General features: G+C 42.8%; 2 protein-coding genes across 2 annotated transcripts; both read left to right on the top strand.

Moving 5' to 3' along the window:
- The first annotated feature begins 5,849 nt into the window (after window positions 1-5,849).
- mpeg1.1 (macrophage expressed 1, tandem duplicate 1) lies at window positions 5,850-8,840 on the top strand. The gene is made up of 2 exons (XM_084176642.1): window positions 5,850-6,327; window positions 6,659-8,840. The coding sequence occupies exons 1-2, from the start codon at window positions 5,863-5,865 to the stop codon at window positions 8,357-8,359; spliced, it is 2,166 nt and encodes a 721-aa protein (XP_084032768.1). The 5' UTR covers window positions 5,850-5,862; the 3' UTR covers window positions 8,360-8,840.
- A 2,585-nt stretch (window positions 8,841-11,425) lies between these two features.
- prf1.5 (perforin 1.5) lies at window positions 11,426-14,532 on the top strand. The gene is made up of 3 exons (XM_084176648.1): window positions 11,426-11,717; window positions 12,210-12,741; window positions 13,108-14,532. The coding sequence occupies exons 2-3, from the start codon at window positions 12,215-12,217 to the stop codon at window positions 14,129-14,131; spliced, it is 1,551 nt and encodes a 516-aa protein (XP_084032774.1). The 5' UTR covers window positions 11,426-11,717; window positions 12,210-12,214; the 3' UTR covers window positions 14,132-14,532.
- The last annotated feature ends 3,930 nt before the right edge of the window (window positions 14,533-18,462 follow it).

Consider the following 18,462-nt stretch of genomic DNA (forward strand, 5'->3'; position numbering starts at 1 on the left):
AGTTTATATTAAAAATTAAAGGGAGGACACTATAAGCTATATATTCTAAAGTAATAAAAATAATTCACAATAAAGGAATATAAAAGAGTTGTTACAATGGGGAAAAGGATATCAGGACTATGAAGGTAATTACACCTGTTGATATAGTACAAAATAGTAATCCTTTAGTTAATGGTATTGCTAGGTTATCCGGCAAATGGAACAAACGTTGGCCTGACATTGAACAACCATGGCCAGTGGAAGGGACTCTTAACCCTGACGTCATCAACATCATGAAAGTGCTTCTGTCAATTTACAAGGCAGATCAAAAGAAGGGGGAAAAAAGGGAACAACGTAAAGAAAAGAGACAAAGAGAGCTGGGTGTTCTTAAGCTGTTTGAAGATGAAGGACAAAAACTGATGAAAGATACCAACGATAAGAGAAACAAAGGTATAGAGAAAATGCTAAAGGAAGAGAAGGTGACAGAAAAACTAATGGCAGAAGTCAGTATACCTTTCTCACATACGGATTTAGCAAAAAGACCCCCACCTTATGAGAAAGAAGTAGAGCTTAAGGACGTCTATCCTCAGCTTCCGGTGATCATCCAGGAGGGTGATTATTGCATCAGAGATGAAGATGAACGAATAATAGAGAGAGGACAAGCAGAAACGACCATAAAAATGAATCCAAAACTCCAGAAGTAAGAAAAAACCGAGATGTCTGGAAACTAAGAGAAGAATGAGGTTCGGAAAGATGAAGACAAAGATGAAGACTTGGAGATTAAAGGTGCTTAATATTCAAGAGGATTTTATCCAACAATGATTAGCAAAGAAGAAATAGAAAGAGATATAGACCGATGCGTATCATGCCTGGATAAAGTGAATAGTTTAGAAGAAGTAACACAACTGGAGGAACAACTCAAGAAGCTGAAGATACAGAAGAAGAAACTGCTGAGAAAAGAATCCCAAGAATTTGAGAAAAATATACATTGAGGCCAAGGAAAAAGGCCACTAGTAAGAAGATGATGGAAGATGATATTTCGAGGACAGAACTTAGAATATAACCTTTTGAAGAATACTGATATGTCAACAACAAGAAAGAGCAGGACCAAGAAACTCTCAGAAAACTCAATCAAATACAACTGGTGGAGAATAAGAAGGAGAAGAAAAGCTTTGGTTATGAAGAATCAGGGTGAACCAAATCAACAATCACTGCTACAGCTTCAACTGAACAAGGTCAAATGCAATTGTACCAGCCACAACAAGTGGTACAAGTTGTTTCATATCCATAGATAGTTTCTGGAGAGAAAGAATTTCAGAGGAAGATACAGGAGCAAGTGAAGATCATCTGGAGGACAGGTGAACCCTTAAAGGAGCAAGGATTCTAGAGTGCCTAGAAGATCCGAAGGGGGGTGTCAGCTGGTAGCACCAATTAGGAAGGAAAAATATCTAACAATTGAAGTGAAAACAAAGGACTATGAGAAGTGATAGTGGAAAAGCTTTTATCTGTGTTCAGCCTAAATAGGTTAAACATCTCACTATGTAAAATTAACTAATTAGGATAGGGATTCGAGGGAGTAAAACAGCTGATTACTCTTAAGGAACCAATTTGAGATCTGCTATGAAAAGAAAATTACAATACCCATACTGGTATCAGAACATATACATATTGCATTGTTGGGAAGAGATGCATTGTGTAAGTTGAACTGTACAATAAGATGTACACCAGACGGCTGTCTGGTAGAAGTGCCAAAGGAAAAGGTTTACAAATTGTTGATGATGACAGAGATGGATTCGTCTTCAGTATTCTGGATTGGAAATCTCAGTGAAGATTTTTTGAAGCAGGCTAAGATATGGGAGAGATTTATTGTTGCAAATATGCCAGATGCGAGGCTTCCGGAATATCCATTTCATTGTACGCTCAAGTATTTCAAGAATGCTGCCCAACCAGACTCAGAGGAATGGTTGAGTCATCAACCTAAGAATGTTCAACTTAGCTCAAGTTGCATTATTTTAGGACCACAAGGAGCAGCTATGAAGATAAACACAGATGATTATCTGAATAAAGAATTTGAGATTGAGAAGAGTATGCCACATGTGACCTTGTTGGTTTCGGAAGACTATGACCAGAAGCAAATAGGAGAAATGATGACAGAAGCAGAGAAAGCTGTTTTCGTACCGATGAAAGAGAATTTGGCGATTTGGAGGAGTGAAGATTTTTAGGAGCCAGACCTCCTTGGAAGAATCAGTATCCATTGAAAGATGAAGCAATCCAAGGGATTGAACCAGAAATTGAAGGACTTTCAAAAGCAGGTGTTTTGAAGACAATAGAAAAATCGTTAGAGTAGGAATCAATTGTTGTTTTGGGAGAAACCATGAGGGGTTGATAGTAAGATCATAAAGGAGTAGGGTTTTTGGGAACCATATTTGTTTGAACAGATTGACTATATGATAGGAAGGTAGACAATCTGTCTGAAAAATAAAGTTAAAAGGGGTGACTGTTATTCTTGGTTACATTCCTACACCAAGAGGGGAAAGAGATTTCAAACTAGGCTAAAAGATGTTCAGTCATTTGCCAAGTCTGTGTGTAAAGAAGTCAGAAGCAGGTGGGGATTACCCGATCACATATTCTAAAAATTGGTGGTAAAGGCTTTTGTGAATAAATCAGTGGAAAGGGTTTTTTAAAAGTTAGGAGGAAAGATTAGATTAAAAAAGTTAGGAAAACTAGGGTTGAAGGAACTCTAGGACAGTAAGCTAAGTTTCAAGGTTAGTTAGTAGGAAGAGAGAGTGACACTAGTGGTGATAGATGGAAATACAAGTCAGGAGTTCAAAGTCTTAGGGAGAATGGATGAAGTAACAACAAGGACATCAACACTTCAGCCTATTATAACAACAGTGAGAAGCAATTTAACTCTTTCAACATTGATAGTTATTAAAGCCATAAATATATCGCATTTGATTACAAGGGAGCAGATAGCTCCAGCACCAATTTTAGAGGAATTTCATAGTCTGGGAAGTCTATCATTGGAGGATAAGTCTAAGAGAGAAGTGGGGATTTTTCCATGGTATGGTGTAAAGTCTGGGAAGATAAAATTGATAATATTACCTATACCTTGCAGGGTTTGGCAAATGAAACGATAAGAGGGTTTAATCTTCTGTCGAAGATGTTTTGCTTTTGTACTTTGTTACTGACCTTTGAGAAGGCTATGATATTGAGATGGGTTGGAGTTGTGATGCCTGGAGACAACACTCAGATGCCGTTGTTGACTGTTCCTGATCTGGATGAAGAGGGACAAGTGGAACTGGATGGACTACTGATGGATAAATATCCTTTTGGATTATTTGATTATTTTTCAAATGTTTTTCAATATTAGTGTGATTTTAGTATTTTGTTATGAATCAAAGGGGGGAAATAGGATAATGTGATTCATATATCATTTATATATCATTTTTTATATTCTTAGTTGATATTGATGTTTTAATTTGAAAGTGTTGTTTTGCAAAAGATACTGTTTGGTCTTTTCTTTTCTTCCAGAAGCATTTGGGGGAATATGTAGAGATTGAAATACTCAAACAAGGACAATATGAAGGGACAATGTGAAAGGAGAATATGAAGGGAAAGGAGGAGATGGAACAAGGAAGGTGTGGAAATGTTCCAATTCCATCATCGAAGATGCATTGGAAGTCGAGACTGCTGAGGAAATGAAGTGTAGTGGACTACATTCCAGTGTCTGCAATGAAATATAGACATATTTGCATGTGTAATACATAATTTGTGTCATATTCTTAGGTATTAATTTTTGTAGAATGATATTTGATGTTATTGGATACATGTGGGGATCTTAGATGTTTTTGTTTATTTCGTGAATGCTTAGGGACATGGAGTCTAGGCAGGGATAGAGATAATCCACCGTAGGGTCCGATGGGTCGACCAGCCTGAGAGTGGACATTTTGGATAGTATTTTGTTTTTCTGGGGCTTTCATGTGTATTTAATTGCATCATAGTTTCAAATGCATTGATAAAGATTTATGAATTGATCTGGAGTACTTAGGTGGTTGCCTGGGGCAGAGGGGCCGTGAGAGAATTTTACTGTCTTGATTGATGAATGGATATTTGGAAAGAAGGCTGCCAGACAGGTTTTTCGCTCTCACACTCCATAAAGATTTGTTCATATTTCATAGTAATGTATTCACACTCCATAACGATTTGTTCATATTTCATAGTAATGTATTCACACTCCATAAAGATTTGTTCATATTTCATAGAAAGGTATTTACACTCCAGAGAAAAATGTTTTTGGTTTATTGTTAAAGATACTCAATAAGATAAATTGTTACTTGTCATAATCCTATTCTGTTTTTTTTCGAGACTTTTAGATAGTCTCGAAGGGGGGAATGTAGTATATGAAGAATTATGACTTTGCTAATGTTTTAAAGTGGAACCTGAGAGGATGTTTATTCAGTTTCAGAGGGAGACATTTTGTAGTGACACCCCAGATGGGACAGAGAAGTCTGTGTGTTGTAGACAGGGGATTGGACAGTAGAGGGAGCCACCCATATCTTGGGAAAATTATAAGTACTGGGTTTAAACAAAGAAGAGCAGAGCGGACATTGTAATTTGGAAAACACTGCTCTCCGGGTGATCATGACATCTGTAAACTTATGCTGAAATCTTGTGATATTAATAAAACGTATGATCAAAGTTCAGTATAAGCGGACTCCTTTGTTTAACAGCAATAATTAGCAACATTGACTCGACACTACAGTATCTTTATCTGCTTTTAGTGTAAGTTCAATATTTCCCTTGATTTGATTTAGACGATAGCAACTTGCACACACGCAGACCTGATTGCTCAGGGACACCTTGTTACGGTCCGGCACTGTTGGTCCTGTCCCCGCTTGTTTTCCTTTTCCTTTTTTCCCTGTGTGTGTTGTCTGTGTCTGTCTCCCCCTGCTGTGCAGCCCAGTCAGAGGATCTAGGTCAGGGGGCGTGGCCATTCTCTCTCATGCTCAGTTACATCCAGCTGCAGCTCATTGTCACCAATCAACCAGCAGTTATCTACCCGGGCTGGACACCTCTCCAGCGCCAGTTCGTTCCTACACCACCTGTGGTAACTTGGCTCCGTACAGCAATCTCAGTTTAGTTGTTACTCTCTCAGCATTATAGTTGTTTCTGCCACGTTTGTAACCTGTCTCTCCTTCGACCAGATCCCGTCGGTTCCTGCTGCCTGCCTGCCTGCCTGCCATTCCCACGCCGCAACCTGCTCATCTGTTGTCTGATATCCTCGTCATCCAGCTCTCAGTACTACTGGCTCTCCACCCCACTCAGCTCCTACCCCGGTCTGAAGCTACTCCACCCTGAACTGTTTCTCTCTGCCAAAACACGCTGAATAAACAACATCCTAATTCACCCTCTTTGTCCGTGTGTCCGTCTCTGCACCTGAGTCCCCACCAAGCCTAACACACCTACTACACATACACACACGCACACACGCGCACGCGCACACGCACACGCACACGCACACACACACACACACACACACACACACACACACACACACACACACACACACACACACACACACACACACACACACACACACACACACACACACACACACACACACACACACACACACATACCTTTCAGAAAGGGGAAGTCTTTACACTTAAATATCAACTATTCAGACTAGCAGTGGCTTACCTGAAAGCTGTTGTGATTGTTCTGCTTTTTATATGAGGAAGTAAAGTTAGCAGTGATCTTGTGACCGAAACCTACCAATACCACACCCACACAAGAACAAGCAAGTCTGCTCTAATCGTGGAAGTGAGGAACATCATATTCTTTCACTTTGTTCTCACAGCACCCACATCTGACACAGCTATGGCATCTGACACAGCTATGGGTCTGACAGCATTCACCTTGCTAGTGCTCTCTCTGCTCCACCAGTGTGTCCCTCACCCACTCAGCCCTCCGAATAATGGACTCCGTAAGTGCCGCACCAACTTGTCCATTCCAGCCCTGGAGGTGCTCCCAGGCGGGGGATGGGACAACCTGAGGAACATGGACATGGGACGAGTCATGAACTTCAGCTTCTCCCAGTGCCAGACCACGGAGGACGGATTCTACCTCATCCCGGATGAGGTTTTTGTCATCCCACAGAAGCTCACTTGTGTGGAGACCAATTCTGAGCTCATCAACACTTGGCTGGAACAGCGCAGCTCCACGTCTTTCTCCATCAACTCGGACGTGTCCTTCCTCTCCGTGCTCAATGCTAAGTTCTCCACTGAGAACCAGCGGGTGAAGACTCACCAGGTCCAAGAGAGCTCTGTCACCGCTCGTGTTCAAGTGAGTTGCTCCATAAAGAAACAATCATTTTTGAACAGTTATTTATCTATTTAATGTCATGTACATTTATCTCGGCAATGATAAAATAATGTATGTTTTTACGTAGTTTGTAATAAGTAAACAAGAGAGAGAAGAATGACTGCAGAATATCCATGTCATGTTTATACAGTAATCCTGTTTCTTTAAGGCTTTCTGAACAGTCAATACTAGATAGTGTACCTTATCTCAGTGTAGTTTGCTCTCTAGATTAGCAACTAATGATGACACCAAGCCTCAAGGTTATTTCCTGGTTAAAGGTGAAATAAAAAAAATACTGATTCCTCCCTCCCAGGTACGGAACTTCCTGTACACTGTAAAGGCTCACCCTGACTTCACTCTGGATGGCCGCTTTGCCCACCAGGCTGAGGAGATCGCAGACGCAATCGAAAACAACCAGACTCGACAGGCAGCGTATTTATCTGAGAAGATGGTGTTTGACTACGGAACCCATGTGATAACCAGTGTTGATGCAGGAGCCGCCTTAGTGCAAGAGGACTATCTCCGTTCATCTTACGTGTCCGACAGTGAGACGGCAAAGTTCTCTGTTTCGGCATCGGCAGGTCTTAACTTCTTTGATAAAGTCAAATTTGACATTGGCAGCAAGGACACACAAGAGACCTCAGAGTCACATAGTTATCAGGGCAACATCACCTACTCCATAATACAGAGCCATGGTGGGGCTCCCTTCTACCCGGGCATCACTCTGCAGAAGTGGCAGGAGAGCATCAAGAACAACCTGGTGGGCATCGACCGGGCAGGACTGCCTCTACACTACTTCCTCAACCGGATGACCTTCCCCGATCTCCCTGAACCAACCATCGGCAAACTGGCACTGTCTGTTAGTCAGGCTATCCAGCGTTACTATACCATCAACACACACCCCGGCTGCGTCAATCCAGACTCCAAGAACTTCAACTTCCAAGCCAATATGGACGACAGCTCCTGCGAGGGTCCGGCCACCAACCTCAGCTTCGGTGGGGTGTTTCAGCAGTGCACCAAGCTCACTGAGGATGCAGACCCAATCTGCCAGGCCCTGGCTCAGAAGAACCCAGACACAGGCTCTTACTCATGTGGTCAGCCCTACAACGCCACCAAGTTACGCTCTGAGGTGAGAGATGAGAGCTACAGCACGTACGAGTGCCACAAGCATTGCCATGGCTGCTGGCTGTTTTTCACCTGCTGCGACAACATCTGTGGAGATGCCTACTATGTTCGCTCCGCTCGCATCGACACCTACTGGTGCTCCACCAATGAGGCAACCCCAGAGTACTCAGGATACCTCTTTGGGGGACTCTATGGCCCATCCCTGCTGAACCCTCTGACCAAAACTAAGAGCTGCCCTCCAAACTTCAACATTCAAATGAAGCTTCTGTCCAACGGCCTCATGATCTGCCTGAGCAATGACTATGAGACGTCCACCAGGTTTTCGGTCCCCTTTGGGGGCCTGTTCAGTTGCCAGTCTAACAACCCCCTTGCACAGGATCAACCCCGTTGCCCTCCCCAGTTCAGCCAGCACCTGGCTACTGTTAGTGATGGCTGCCAGGTCCTCTACTGTGTCCAGTCTGGCTTGTTCACAGGTGGCCAGCTGCTGCCTGTCCGCTTGCCACCTTTCACTCGTCCTCCACTGATCAGCATGACTGCCACTAACACGGTGGCCGTGATGACCGATGGGGATCGGGCATGGGTCAGGGTGGGACAGACCAAGATGTGGAAGCTGGCCAAGATGACAGAGATCCAGAGTATGGTGCAGATGTTCGATCCAACCTCGGGACAGATGACAGGGGGGCAGAAGTCTGGTGTGGCCTTTGGAGTAATTTGCCTGGTTGCCTTGGTGGTGCTTGGGGCTGTGCTGCTGGTGAGAAGAAGGAGGGTCTCAAGGTTTGGTGGGGCGGGGGGGTATGAGGAGATCCACAGCGAGGGGCAGAGTGAGGGAGGTGTGGAGAGTCAAGAAGAGCAAGGCTCCGAGACAATGACCCAGGCCCTGTTGCCATGAGACCACATTCCACACAGCTGACATATTAACAAGAAAACAGCTTTGAGATAACTGTACTTTTTAATCAACCTCTCATGCTTGCTTTACACTTTCCCTTTACGATCAATAATCTCAAATACTGGCTAGGTATAGGGTGAAGGTGTGATTAAAAGAAACCAACTAAATAATCAACTATTATTAATAAGGGGAAAATGCACACATTTACACCAACGTGTTGGCAGCTTCCTGCCTTCACCAGGGTTTACAATACAATACAATACAATAATGTTAATGAATGTATGGCGAAAAGGGTGACAAAAATCTATTGACCTATTACTTATGTTTTTAGTTGAATTTGTTAGTCTTTTTATACGGTTATGCTTTCCGTTGACAATGTTTTATAGAAATCTACTATGATTCAATAGCATTATTGTTTTCTGTTATAACATTTTAATTAGCTTTTGCATGTTTTGGACATGAAAATAAAACAACTAACACAATATGAATTGAAGTTACTCATCTTGTCAAATGTAACAGCTGTACTTTTAAAGACCCCAACAAGGGTTCACTACAGGACATTATGGTCTGGTGACATCTAGCCTGTTTTGACAGATATCACAGTCCCCTCAGAATATTTCTGCTCCTTCAAAAGTATTATGGTGGGGAAGTGGAATACATGAATGTACAGTGGGGAAAAAAAGTATTTAGAGAGCCACCAATTGTGCAAGTTCTCCCACTTAAAAAGATGAGAGAGGCCTGTAATTTTCATCATAGGTACACGTACACTATGACAGACAAAATGAGGAAAAAAAATCCAGAAAATCACATTGTAGGATTTTTAATGAATTTATTTGCAAATTATGGTGGAAAATAAGTATTTGGTCAATAACAAAAGTTTCTCAATACTTTGTTATATACCCTTTGTTGGCAATGACACAGGTCAAACGTTTTCTGTAAGTCTTCACAAGGTTTTCACACACTGTTGTTGGTATTTTGGCCCATTCCTCCATTCAGATCTCCTCTAGAGCAGTGATGTTTTGGGGCTGTCACTGGGCAACACAGACTTTCAACTCCCTCCAAAGATTTTCTATGGGGTTGAGATCTGGAGACTGGCTAGGCCACTCCAGGACCTTGAAATGCTTCTTACGAAGCCACTCCTTCATTGCCCGGGCAGTGTGTTTGGGATCATTGTCATGCTGAAAGACCCAGCCATGTTTCATCTTCAATGCCCTTGCTGATGGAAGGAGGTTTTCACTCAAAATCTCACGATACATGGCCCCATTCATTCTTTCCTTTACACGGATCAGTCGTCCTGGTCCCTTTGCAGAAAAACAGCCCCAAAGCATGATGTTTCCACCCCCATGCTTCACAGTAGGTATGGTGTTCTTTGGATGCAACTCAGCATTCTTTGTCCTCCAAACACGACGAGTTGAGTTTTTACCAAAAAGTTATATTTTGGTTTCATCTGACCATATGACATTCTCCCAATCCTCTTCTGGATCATCCAAATGCACTCTATCAAACTTCAGACGGGCCTGGACATGTACTGGCTTAAGCAGGGTGACACGTCTGGCACTGCAGGATTTGAGTCCCTGGCGGCGTAATGTGTTACTGATGGTAGGCTTTGTTACTTTGGTCCCAGCTCTCTGCAGGTCATTCACTAGGTCCCCCCGTGTGGTTCTGGGATTTTTGCTCACCGTTCTTGTGATCATTTTGACCCCACGGGGTGAGATCTTGCGTGGAGCCCCAGGTCGAGGGAGATTATCAGTGGTCTTGTATGTCTTCCATTTCCTAATAATTGCTCCCACAGTTGATTTCTTCAAACCAAGCTGCTTACCTATTGCAGATTCAGTCTTCCCAGCCTGGTGCAGGTCTACAATTTTGTTTCTGGTGTCCTTTGACAGCTCTTTGGTCTTGGCCATAGTGGAGTTTGGAGTGTGACTGTTTGAGGTTGTGGACAGGTGTCTTTTATACTGATAACAAGTTCAAACAGGTGCCATTAATACAGGTAACAAGTGGAGGACAGAGGAGCCTCTTAAAGAAGAAGTTACAGGTCTGTGAGAGCCAGAAATCTTGCTTGTTTGTAGGTGACCAAATACTTATTTTCCACCATAATTTGCAAATAAATTCATAAAAAATCCTACAATGTGATTTTCTGGATTTTTTTTTCTCAATTTGTCTGTCATAGCTGACGTGTACCTATGATGAAAATTACAGGCCTCTCTCATCTTTTTAAGTGGGAGAACTTGCACAATTGGTGGCTGACTAAATACTTTTCTTCCCCACTGTACATGTAACCAAAGCAGGTCACATTTATCTTGAGAAACTGTATAATCTCACAAGACTCAAAGTGAGACTCATCATTGTAATTTTTATTTTATTTTATTTAAAAAAATACTATTGCCTCATTTGCTAGAGCAATGCATATCGTCTTAAATCTTGCTCAATAAACCCTTCCTAATTTCCCCCTGAATATAAAGATACTCCTAAATGTCCCCCTGAACATGAAGATACTCCTAAATGTCCCCCTGAACATAAAGATACTCCTAAATGTCCCCCTGAACATAAAGATACTCCTAAATGTCCCCCTGAACATAAAGATACTCCTAAATGTCCCCTTGAACATGAAGATACTCCTAAATGTCCCCCTGAACATAAAGATACTCCTAAATGTCCCCCTGAACATAAAGATACTCCTAAATGTCCCCCTGAACATGAAGATACTCCTAAATGTCCCCCTGAACATAAAGATACTCCTAAATGTCCCCCTGAACATAAAGATACTCCTAAATGTCCCCCTGAACATAAAGATACTCCTAAATGTCCCCCTGAACATAAAAAGACAATGAAGAAGCTGAGGACAAGGAGTTGATTTTGTTATTAGTACATAGACAGACATAAATACACAGTTGCACACACACACACACACACACACACACACACACACACGCACGCACGCACGCACACACACACGTACGCGCACGCACGCATGCACACGCACGCACACGCGCACATAAAGCTTCCTGTAAAGAGGCTGAATGCCCATGTCACTCTGAGTCTTGTGAAAACCCTCCCCCACACTCAGCTGGGATTCATACTGTCGGCTTGTGCACATCAAAACAAAACCACTCAGCCGTGGAAATCTGTCTAACCCCAGGAAGAGACGCTTGGAGGAGGGGGAAGTTCCTTAGCCACACAATGACCTTGACATTCAGCACAGCGAATAAGTATTCCCCACAGCACCAGATACACCAAGTGTTATTCGGTTCATAGTTTCTTATTGACGTCAAGAGGAAGCAGCAAACCAACATTTTGTTTTTACACCACTGACTGAGAAGAGAGGGGGAGACGAAGACTAACCCAGTTGGATGATTTAAAGGTAGGCGTGCATGTCGGCCAGTGTGAACGGTTCTGTTTCCACTACAGCTGCAGGACTAACCCAGTTGGATGATTTAAAGGTAGGCGTGCATGTCGGCCAGTGTGAACGGTTCTGTTTCCACTACAGCTGCAGGCAGAGCTGTGGGGAGATTTGGTGCTCTACTTAGCCTTTCAGTGTGGGAGGGGATTATTGGTGTGCCCTCATTTAGACACAAAACAAGAGTTGAAAAATATACAACAACACTGTATATTATCTTTGATCTGTGGCCCATTTGTGAATCCATATTAAATGTATTCTATTTGTAAGACTTTTCTAGAAGGAGCGGATGGGCTATGGGAATATTAAAATAGTTATGTTTTGATCAAGAGGATGTCTTGAAACATCACTCAACATCCCTTTGCATTGTGGAGGCATCTTTTTTTACAGAATGTAGACACTGTTTGCAGTACAAGAAAGCTTTCCATTCTTGATAATAACCTCTGTAAATTCCAGGAGCCATGGCATTCCGAAGTCTCTTCCTTTATACCTTGAGTCTGCCCGTCCTGGTGCAGATGCCCAGCAGCAGAGCCTGCAGGACTGGATTGGGGTCAGAGTGTGAGAAAGCCCCCTTTGTGCCCGGCTACAACCTGGCAGGGGAGGGCTTCGACGTGGTCAGGATGCGTCGTAAAGGGGCTTACGTCATCAACGTCAAAGCCCACCTGTCTGACAACCACACATGTATTCTCTGTGAGAACCGCTTCCAGAAGGGACAGGTCCAGAGGTTGCCTTCTGCCGTGCTGGACTGGCGTCCATTGAGCCGCTGCAGCAAGCAGCTGTCCAGTGCCCTGCACCACTCGGTGGACTCCTTGCTACGTAGCTCCAGCTCCCTCATCAACAACAACTGGGGTATGGACCTGAGGCTAGAGACTTATGGCAAGGCAGTGCTGGGGGGCAGCCGCTCCGAAATGGCCAAGTTTGCCAGATCCCAGCACAGTGTGGACAAGGCCACCTTTGCCACCCATGAGATCAGCTGTACATACTACAGGTAGGGAATGGATTTATCGTTGAGAGCTGTTTTCTATGGACTAATCTACCTCACTGTCACTAAATAGATTAAATATCTATGCTAAGGTTAATCTGTGTCGTTCTATTTGCATGACTTATTACAACGCATATGATAACATTATGACAACTTACCGAATCACTAATCATTGCAGTATACAGTATCCACTATCCTGTTCCTAGATCTGTTAGGGTTGAATAGCAAACACCTACGGTGGGTGTCATGCCAAACATGACAATGACCACTGGAGTTGGCATGAGACAGCACAAGCTGATCTGGGACCGGGCTGAGTGTTCTCGACGAAAAGGGGTTGATGTAGATCCACATGTCCTGTTCTTGATTTTCCAGTTACAGGCTGGCAGACCATCCGGACCTCAGCGTTGAATTTGCTAAACATCTCAAGAGACTGCCACAAGAGCTTGACAACAAGAGCAAATTGCTGTACCGGAGGATGATCGACACGTACGGCACTCACTACATACGTCAGGTGCAGCTAGGTGGTAGGGTGAGGCGCGTCACCGCCTTTCGCACCTGCCTGGCCACCCTGAAGGGCTTCTCAGAGTCCGAGATAAAGACCTGCTTAAATGTTGAGCTGAAAATGGCCTTAGGCTTCCTCCCAGCAAACGCGTCCTTCTCCAACAAATGTAACAACCTCATAAAGGGGAACATGAGCATGGGTTTCTACCAGGGCTTTATGACCCACAAGATTGAGGTTCTAGGAGGGGAAAAGTATTTCCCCGATATCTTGTACAATCAGGAACCGTCCGAAGCATACCATAGCTGGATGAACAGCTTGCATGATAATCCAGACGTGGTCTCCTATGCTATCTTCCCCCTGCACAACCTGGTTGATGATCCAGAGGTTAGTGCTAACCTGAGGAGCACAGTGACAGAGTACATTGAGGAGAACAAGCTTCCTGTAGACCAGGGGGAATTCAAAACCTGCTCCCCGACCCCTAACCTGGATCACAACTGTTGTCCTCTACGGGCAGGCCGCGGGAATCTCAGGGTAATGGTCCACAGAGCCGCAGGTTTGAGAGCAGATACCTTCACAAAGACTGATGGCTATGTTAAAATATGGTACAATGGCATGTATGAGGAGACAGATACTGTCATGGATGATAATGATCCGGTATGGAATGTCACGTACAATTTTGGCTCAGTGGAGTTTGGTCATCAGCTGCTGTTTGAGGTTTGGGACAGAGACGTGCTTTACAATGACATGGCAGGAAGATGTTTGGTCTTCCCTGAACGAGGAACTCATTCACACAGCTGTCAGCTAAAGAAAGGGGTTCTGCACTTCACTTACAGCTCTGAATGTGACGCCCACTTAACAGGCTATAGGTGTGGACGGTACTCTCCTAGTACATAAGGTTTTGGATCGAAAATACACCTGGGTCTTATTCATTAGTGCACACCGTATCAAATTATTTTGCAACGGGGGGAAAAAACAAGCATTTCTTATATGACATTAATAATGTTGACGTGTTCCAAACATGGCCTGTATCAATAATTGGTGTTTATTTTAGAATGAGGCAGGGATTCAATGCAAAGCGCATTTTGGAGTGTTGCCATTAAAGTAAACGATCCCATTTCCGTTCACAGAGATCACAGTATCAGTAACAGATGCAAACGTCGGCTAATTCGGAAATGATCTTTAATGTCAAGCATGCTACAATGTGCCTCGGGGTTGAATCCTTAGTCAGTCTTTGTTTATTCCTGTATCTGTTGTTTACTTAGAAATACATGGCAATAAAGTAGATTAACCAAAGTATTCACGTCTCAGGTTTTTGTTCAGTAATGAACACAACAATTCTTTCTTTTTTGGCCATCTCCAGGTGAATCTATCATTGTAAAATCAGTTACAACAAATTCTGCCGTAAATATTTTGTTCATGCTCAAAATTCACATGAAGTACCATCAGGATAAATACATTTGATTTCAATCACTTTTTGACAGTACCCCTTTTGATTTGAACGAAACCTTCCATACATATTTGCCCATTGTGGAAGTGCTCAGCAAGTGACTCTTTGGACCTGAAAGACAAAACATTGAAGACATAAAGGAAAATATTGATATAATTTAAAAGCTTCAAAACAGGGTTGTTAAACTGTTGTATAATTAGTTGAAAAAAACGTTATGAAAAAAATCTACGTTTACGAGTTTTGAGATAATTGACATTAAAAGGTTTTAAAAAATGGTACTCATTAGAAACATTTAATTTATATACACTACCGGTCAAAAGTTTTAGAACACCTGCTCATTCAAGGGTTTTTCTTTCTTTTTACTATTTTCTACATTGTAGAATAATAGTGAAGACATAAAAACTATGAAATAACACATATGGAATCATGTAGTAACCAAAAAAAGTGTTAAACAAATCAAAATATGTGTTATATTTGAGATTCTTCAAATAGCCACCCTTTGCCTTGATGACAGCTTTGCACACTCTTGGCATTCTCTCAACCAGCTTCACCAGGAATGCTTTTCCAACAGTCTTGAAGGAGTTCCGACATATGCTGAGCACTTGTTGGCTGCTTTCCCTTCACTCTGCCGTCCGACTCATCCCAAACCATCTCAATTGGGTTGAGGTCAGGGGATTGTGAAGGCCAGGTCATCTGATGCAGCACTCCATCATTCTCCTTCTTGGTAAAATAGCCCTTACCAGCCTGGAGGTGTGTTGGGTCATTGTCCTGTTGAGAAACAAATTATAGTCCCACAAAGCCCAAACCAGATGGATGGCGTATCGCTGCAGAATGCTGTGGTAGCCATGCTGGTTAAGTGTGCCTTGAATTCTAAATAAATCACAGACAGTGTCACCAGCAAAGCACCCCCACACCATAACACCTCCTCCTCCATGCTTTATGGTGGGAAATACACATGCGGAGATCATCTGTTCACCCACACCGCGTCTCACAAAGACACGGTGGGGTAGGAACCAAGAATCTCCAATTTGGACTCCAGACCAAAGGACAATTTTCCACCGGTCTAATGTCCATTGCTCGGCTTTCTTGGCCCAAGCAAGTCTCTTCTTCTTATTGGTGTCCTTTAGTAGGGGTTTCTTTGCAGCAATTCGACCATGAAGGCCTGATTCACACAGTCTCCTCTGAACAGGTGATGTTGAGATGTGTCTGTTACTTGAACTCTGTGAAGCATTTATTTGGGCTGCAATGTCTGAGGCTGGTAACTCTAATGAACTTATCCTCTGCAGCAGAGGTAAATCTGGGTCTTCCTTTCCTGTGGCGGTCCTCATGAGAGCCAGTTTCATCATAGCGCTTGATGATTTTTGTGACTGCACTTGAAGAAATGTTTAAAGGTCTTGACATTTTCCGAGTTGACCTTCATGTCTTAAAGTAATGATGGACTGTCGTTTCTCTTTGCTTATTTGAGCTGTTCTTGCCATAATATGGACTTGGTCTTTTACCAAATAGGGCTATCTTCTGTATACCTTGTCACAGCACAACTGATTGGCTCAAACGCATTAAGAAGGAAAGGAATTCGACAAATTAACTTTTAAGAAGGCACACCTGTTAATTGAAATGCATTCCATGTGACTACCTCATGAAGCTGGTTGAGCGAATGCCAAGAGTGTGCAAAGCTGTCATCAAGGCAAAGGGTGGCTATTTGAAGAATCTCAAATATAACACTTTTTTGGTTACTACATGATTCCGTATGTGTTATATCAAAAATGTTTTGATGTCTTCCTATTATTCTACAATGTAGAAAATAGTAAAAATAAAGAAAAACCATTGAATGAGTTGGTGTTCTAAAAACTTTTGACCGGTAGATAGTTTGACAACCCTGTTTGTAAGCTTTTAAATTATATCAAACTCAACCGTTTTTGCTTTCCAGTGTTGAAGACATGGATGTCTCATGGTATGGTGGGGTTTGCAAAATGGGTCAACTTTGAGCACCTCTATCTCCTAAATGTTTTGGCATTCAGATCCCAAAAGACAGTTTCTGACCACTTCTTCCATGGGCAAACATGTATGCAAAGTTTTGTTTAAATCAATATGGATTCTGTCAAAAAGTGATTGAATTCACATGCATTTACCCATTAATCATATCCACAGATCTCTATAGGTGTACTTTGAATGGTCACAATGGGCCTACTAGCAAAGATCTTTATGACTAACCCAAGATAGACCACAGCCTGTCGTTTTCAATGGGTGCAAATTAATCATAGTGGGCAGAACAAGCAAGGAGGTGGGCAGAGCCAAGCATGAGCTAGTGAGATCCTATTGACACGTTCTAGCATGTATTTGCATATTTCCGTTAGGGAACGCCTACTCTGTAAAGTGTGTGTTTGCAATAGCTACATTCACCCTTGCACTCCTTCTAAACAATGCAATTCTTTGAAACTTTGGCAAAAGGTAAAGTCTACTAAACTTAGTCCACTTTGTTCGTAACATATTTTTGTTTCGGGAACAGAAAACTGTATTGAGATCTAATGTTTCATCGATGACAAAATGTGCAGAATGTCGGCCAAAATCCATCTCGCTTCATCTTCTCCTATTGCCGGCCACTGGGCCGGTGGTGGGTGGAAACACCAAGCAGATGCTTCAGATTTATATATCCGGTGAAACATCTGGCTCATTGTTCTATCTGTGCTACTAGTCCATTTAACCATCTCAAGTTCAATGGTATCATTTTAGCTCTCTCATTTCAGCTCTCTCATTTGTTGGCAAAGTAAAACATTTACAATGCAATATATTAGTCTTTCACAAGATCACAATCTTTCACAATAAACAAGTCAATTACAATAATACTCAAAGTAGGCATAGTCATCGAGACATTAGTCTTTCACAGTGTCAAATATTTAAGTAGGCATAGCAATAAACTCAACGTTTATTTGTTCTGTAGATACAGGATAGTTTACATGGCACAATTAAATAGTAGCCAAACATACAGTAATGACAGTGTAGTACAATACAAGGAATACTTGTGCAGTGGGGCAGTAGAGGCAGCAGTGGTGTGGGTGTAGAGCTGTGCAAAGATCTTGTGACAACAACATAGAGAGAATAGATACTTTATTGTCCATTGATTAGAATGGAAATGTGAATTCTGCTTTTCCCAACACCCTGCAGTGCAGCACCCCTTGGTGGAGAACAATTGTGTGTGTGTGTGTGCGTGTGGGGGAGGGGGGGGGGGGGGGGGGGGTTAAGTGCCTTGCTCAAGGGCACAATGGCAGAAGATGGTACATGGGAGCTTTCCAGCTGCCAGTTCAGTTCGACGCCCATTTTTGTGTCGTCCTGGGCTTGAACAATTGTAGTCATGGCAGCACACCCATTCATTGCTCCTGCAATAGCCAAAGAGCAGTGTTTCCTGATCCTGGTCCCGGGGACCCAAAGGGGTGCACATTTTTGTTTTGCCTTGGCACTACACATCTGATTCAAATCATCAAAGCTTGATACGTTGATAATTTGAAACAGCTGTGTAGTGTTAGGACAAAAATAAGAATGTGCACCCCTTTGGGTCCCTGGGACCAGGATCAGGAAACAGAGGTTGGAGAGGCAGACCAGCTGCTCCCTTTGGGTCCCCAGGATCAGGATTGAGAAACAGAGGTTGGAGAGGCAGACTAGCAGCTAGAAAGTTGCTGGTTAAAGCCTCGGGCTGGGCAACAGAAAAATGGGAATGAAACTGAACTGGCAGCTATAAGCTGCTGGTCATTGATCCCATGTACCATCTCCTGCCATTGTGCCC

The sequence above is a fragment of the Coregonus lavaretus genome, assembly GCF_964263955.1.
Source record: "Coregonus lavaretus genome assembly, chromosome: 14".
Classification (NCBI taxonomy): Eukaryota; Metazoa; Chordata; class Actinopteri; order Salmoniformes; family Salmonidae; genus Coregonus; species Coregonus lavaretus.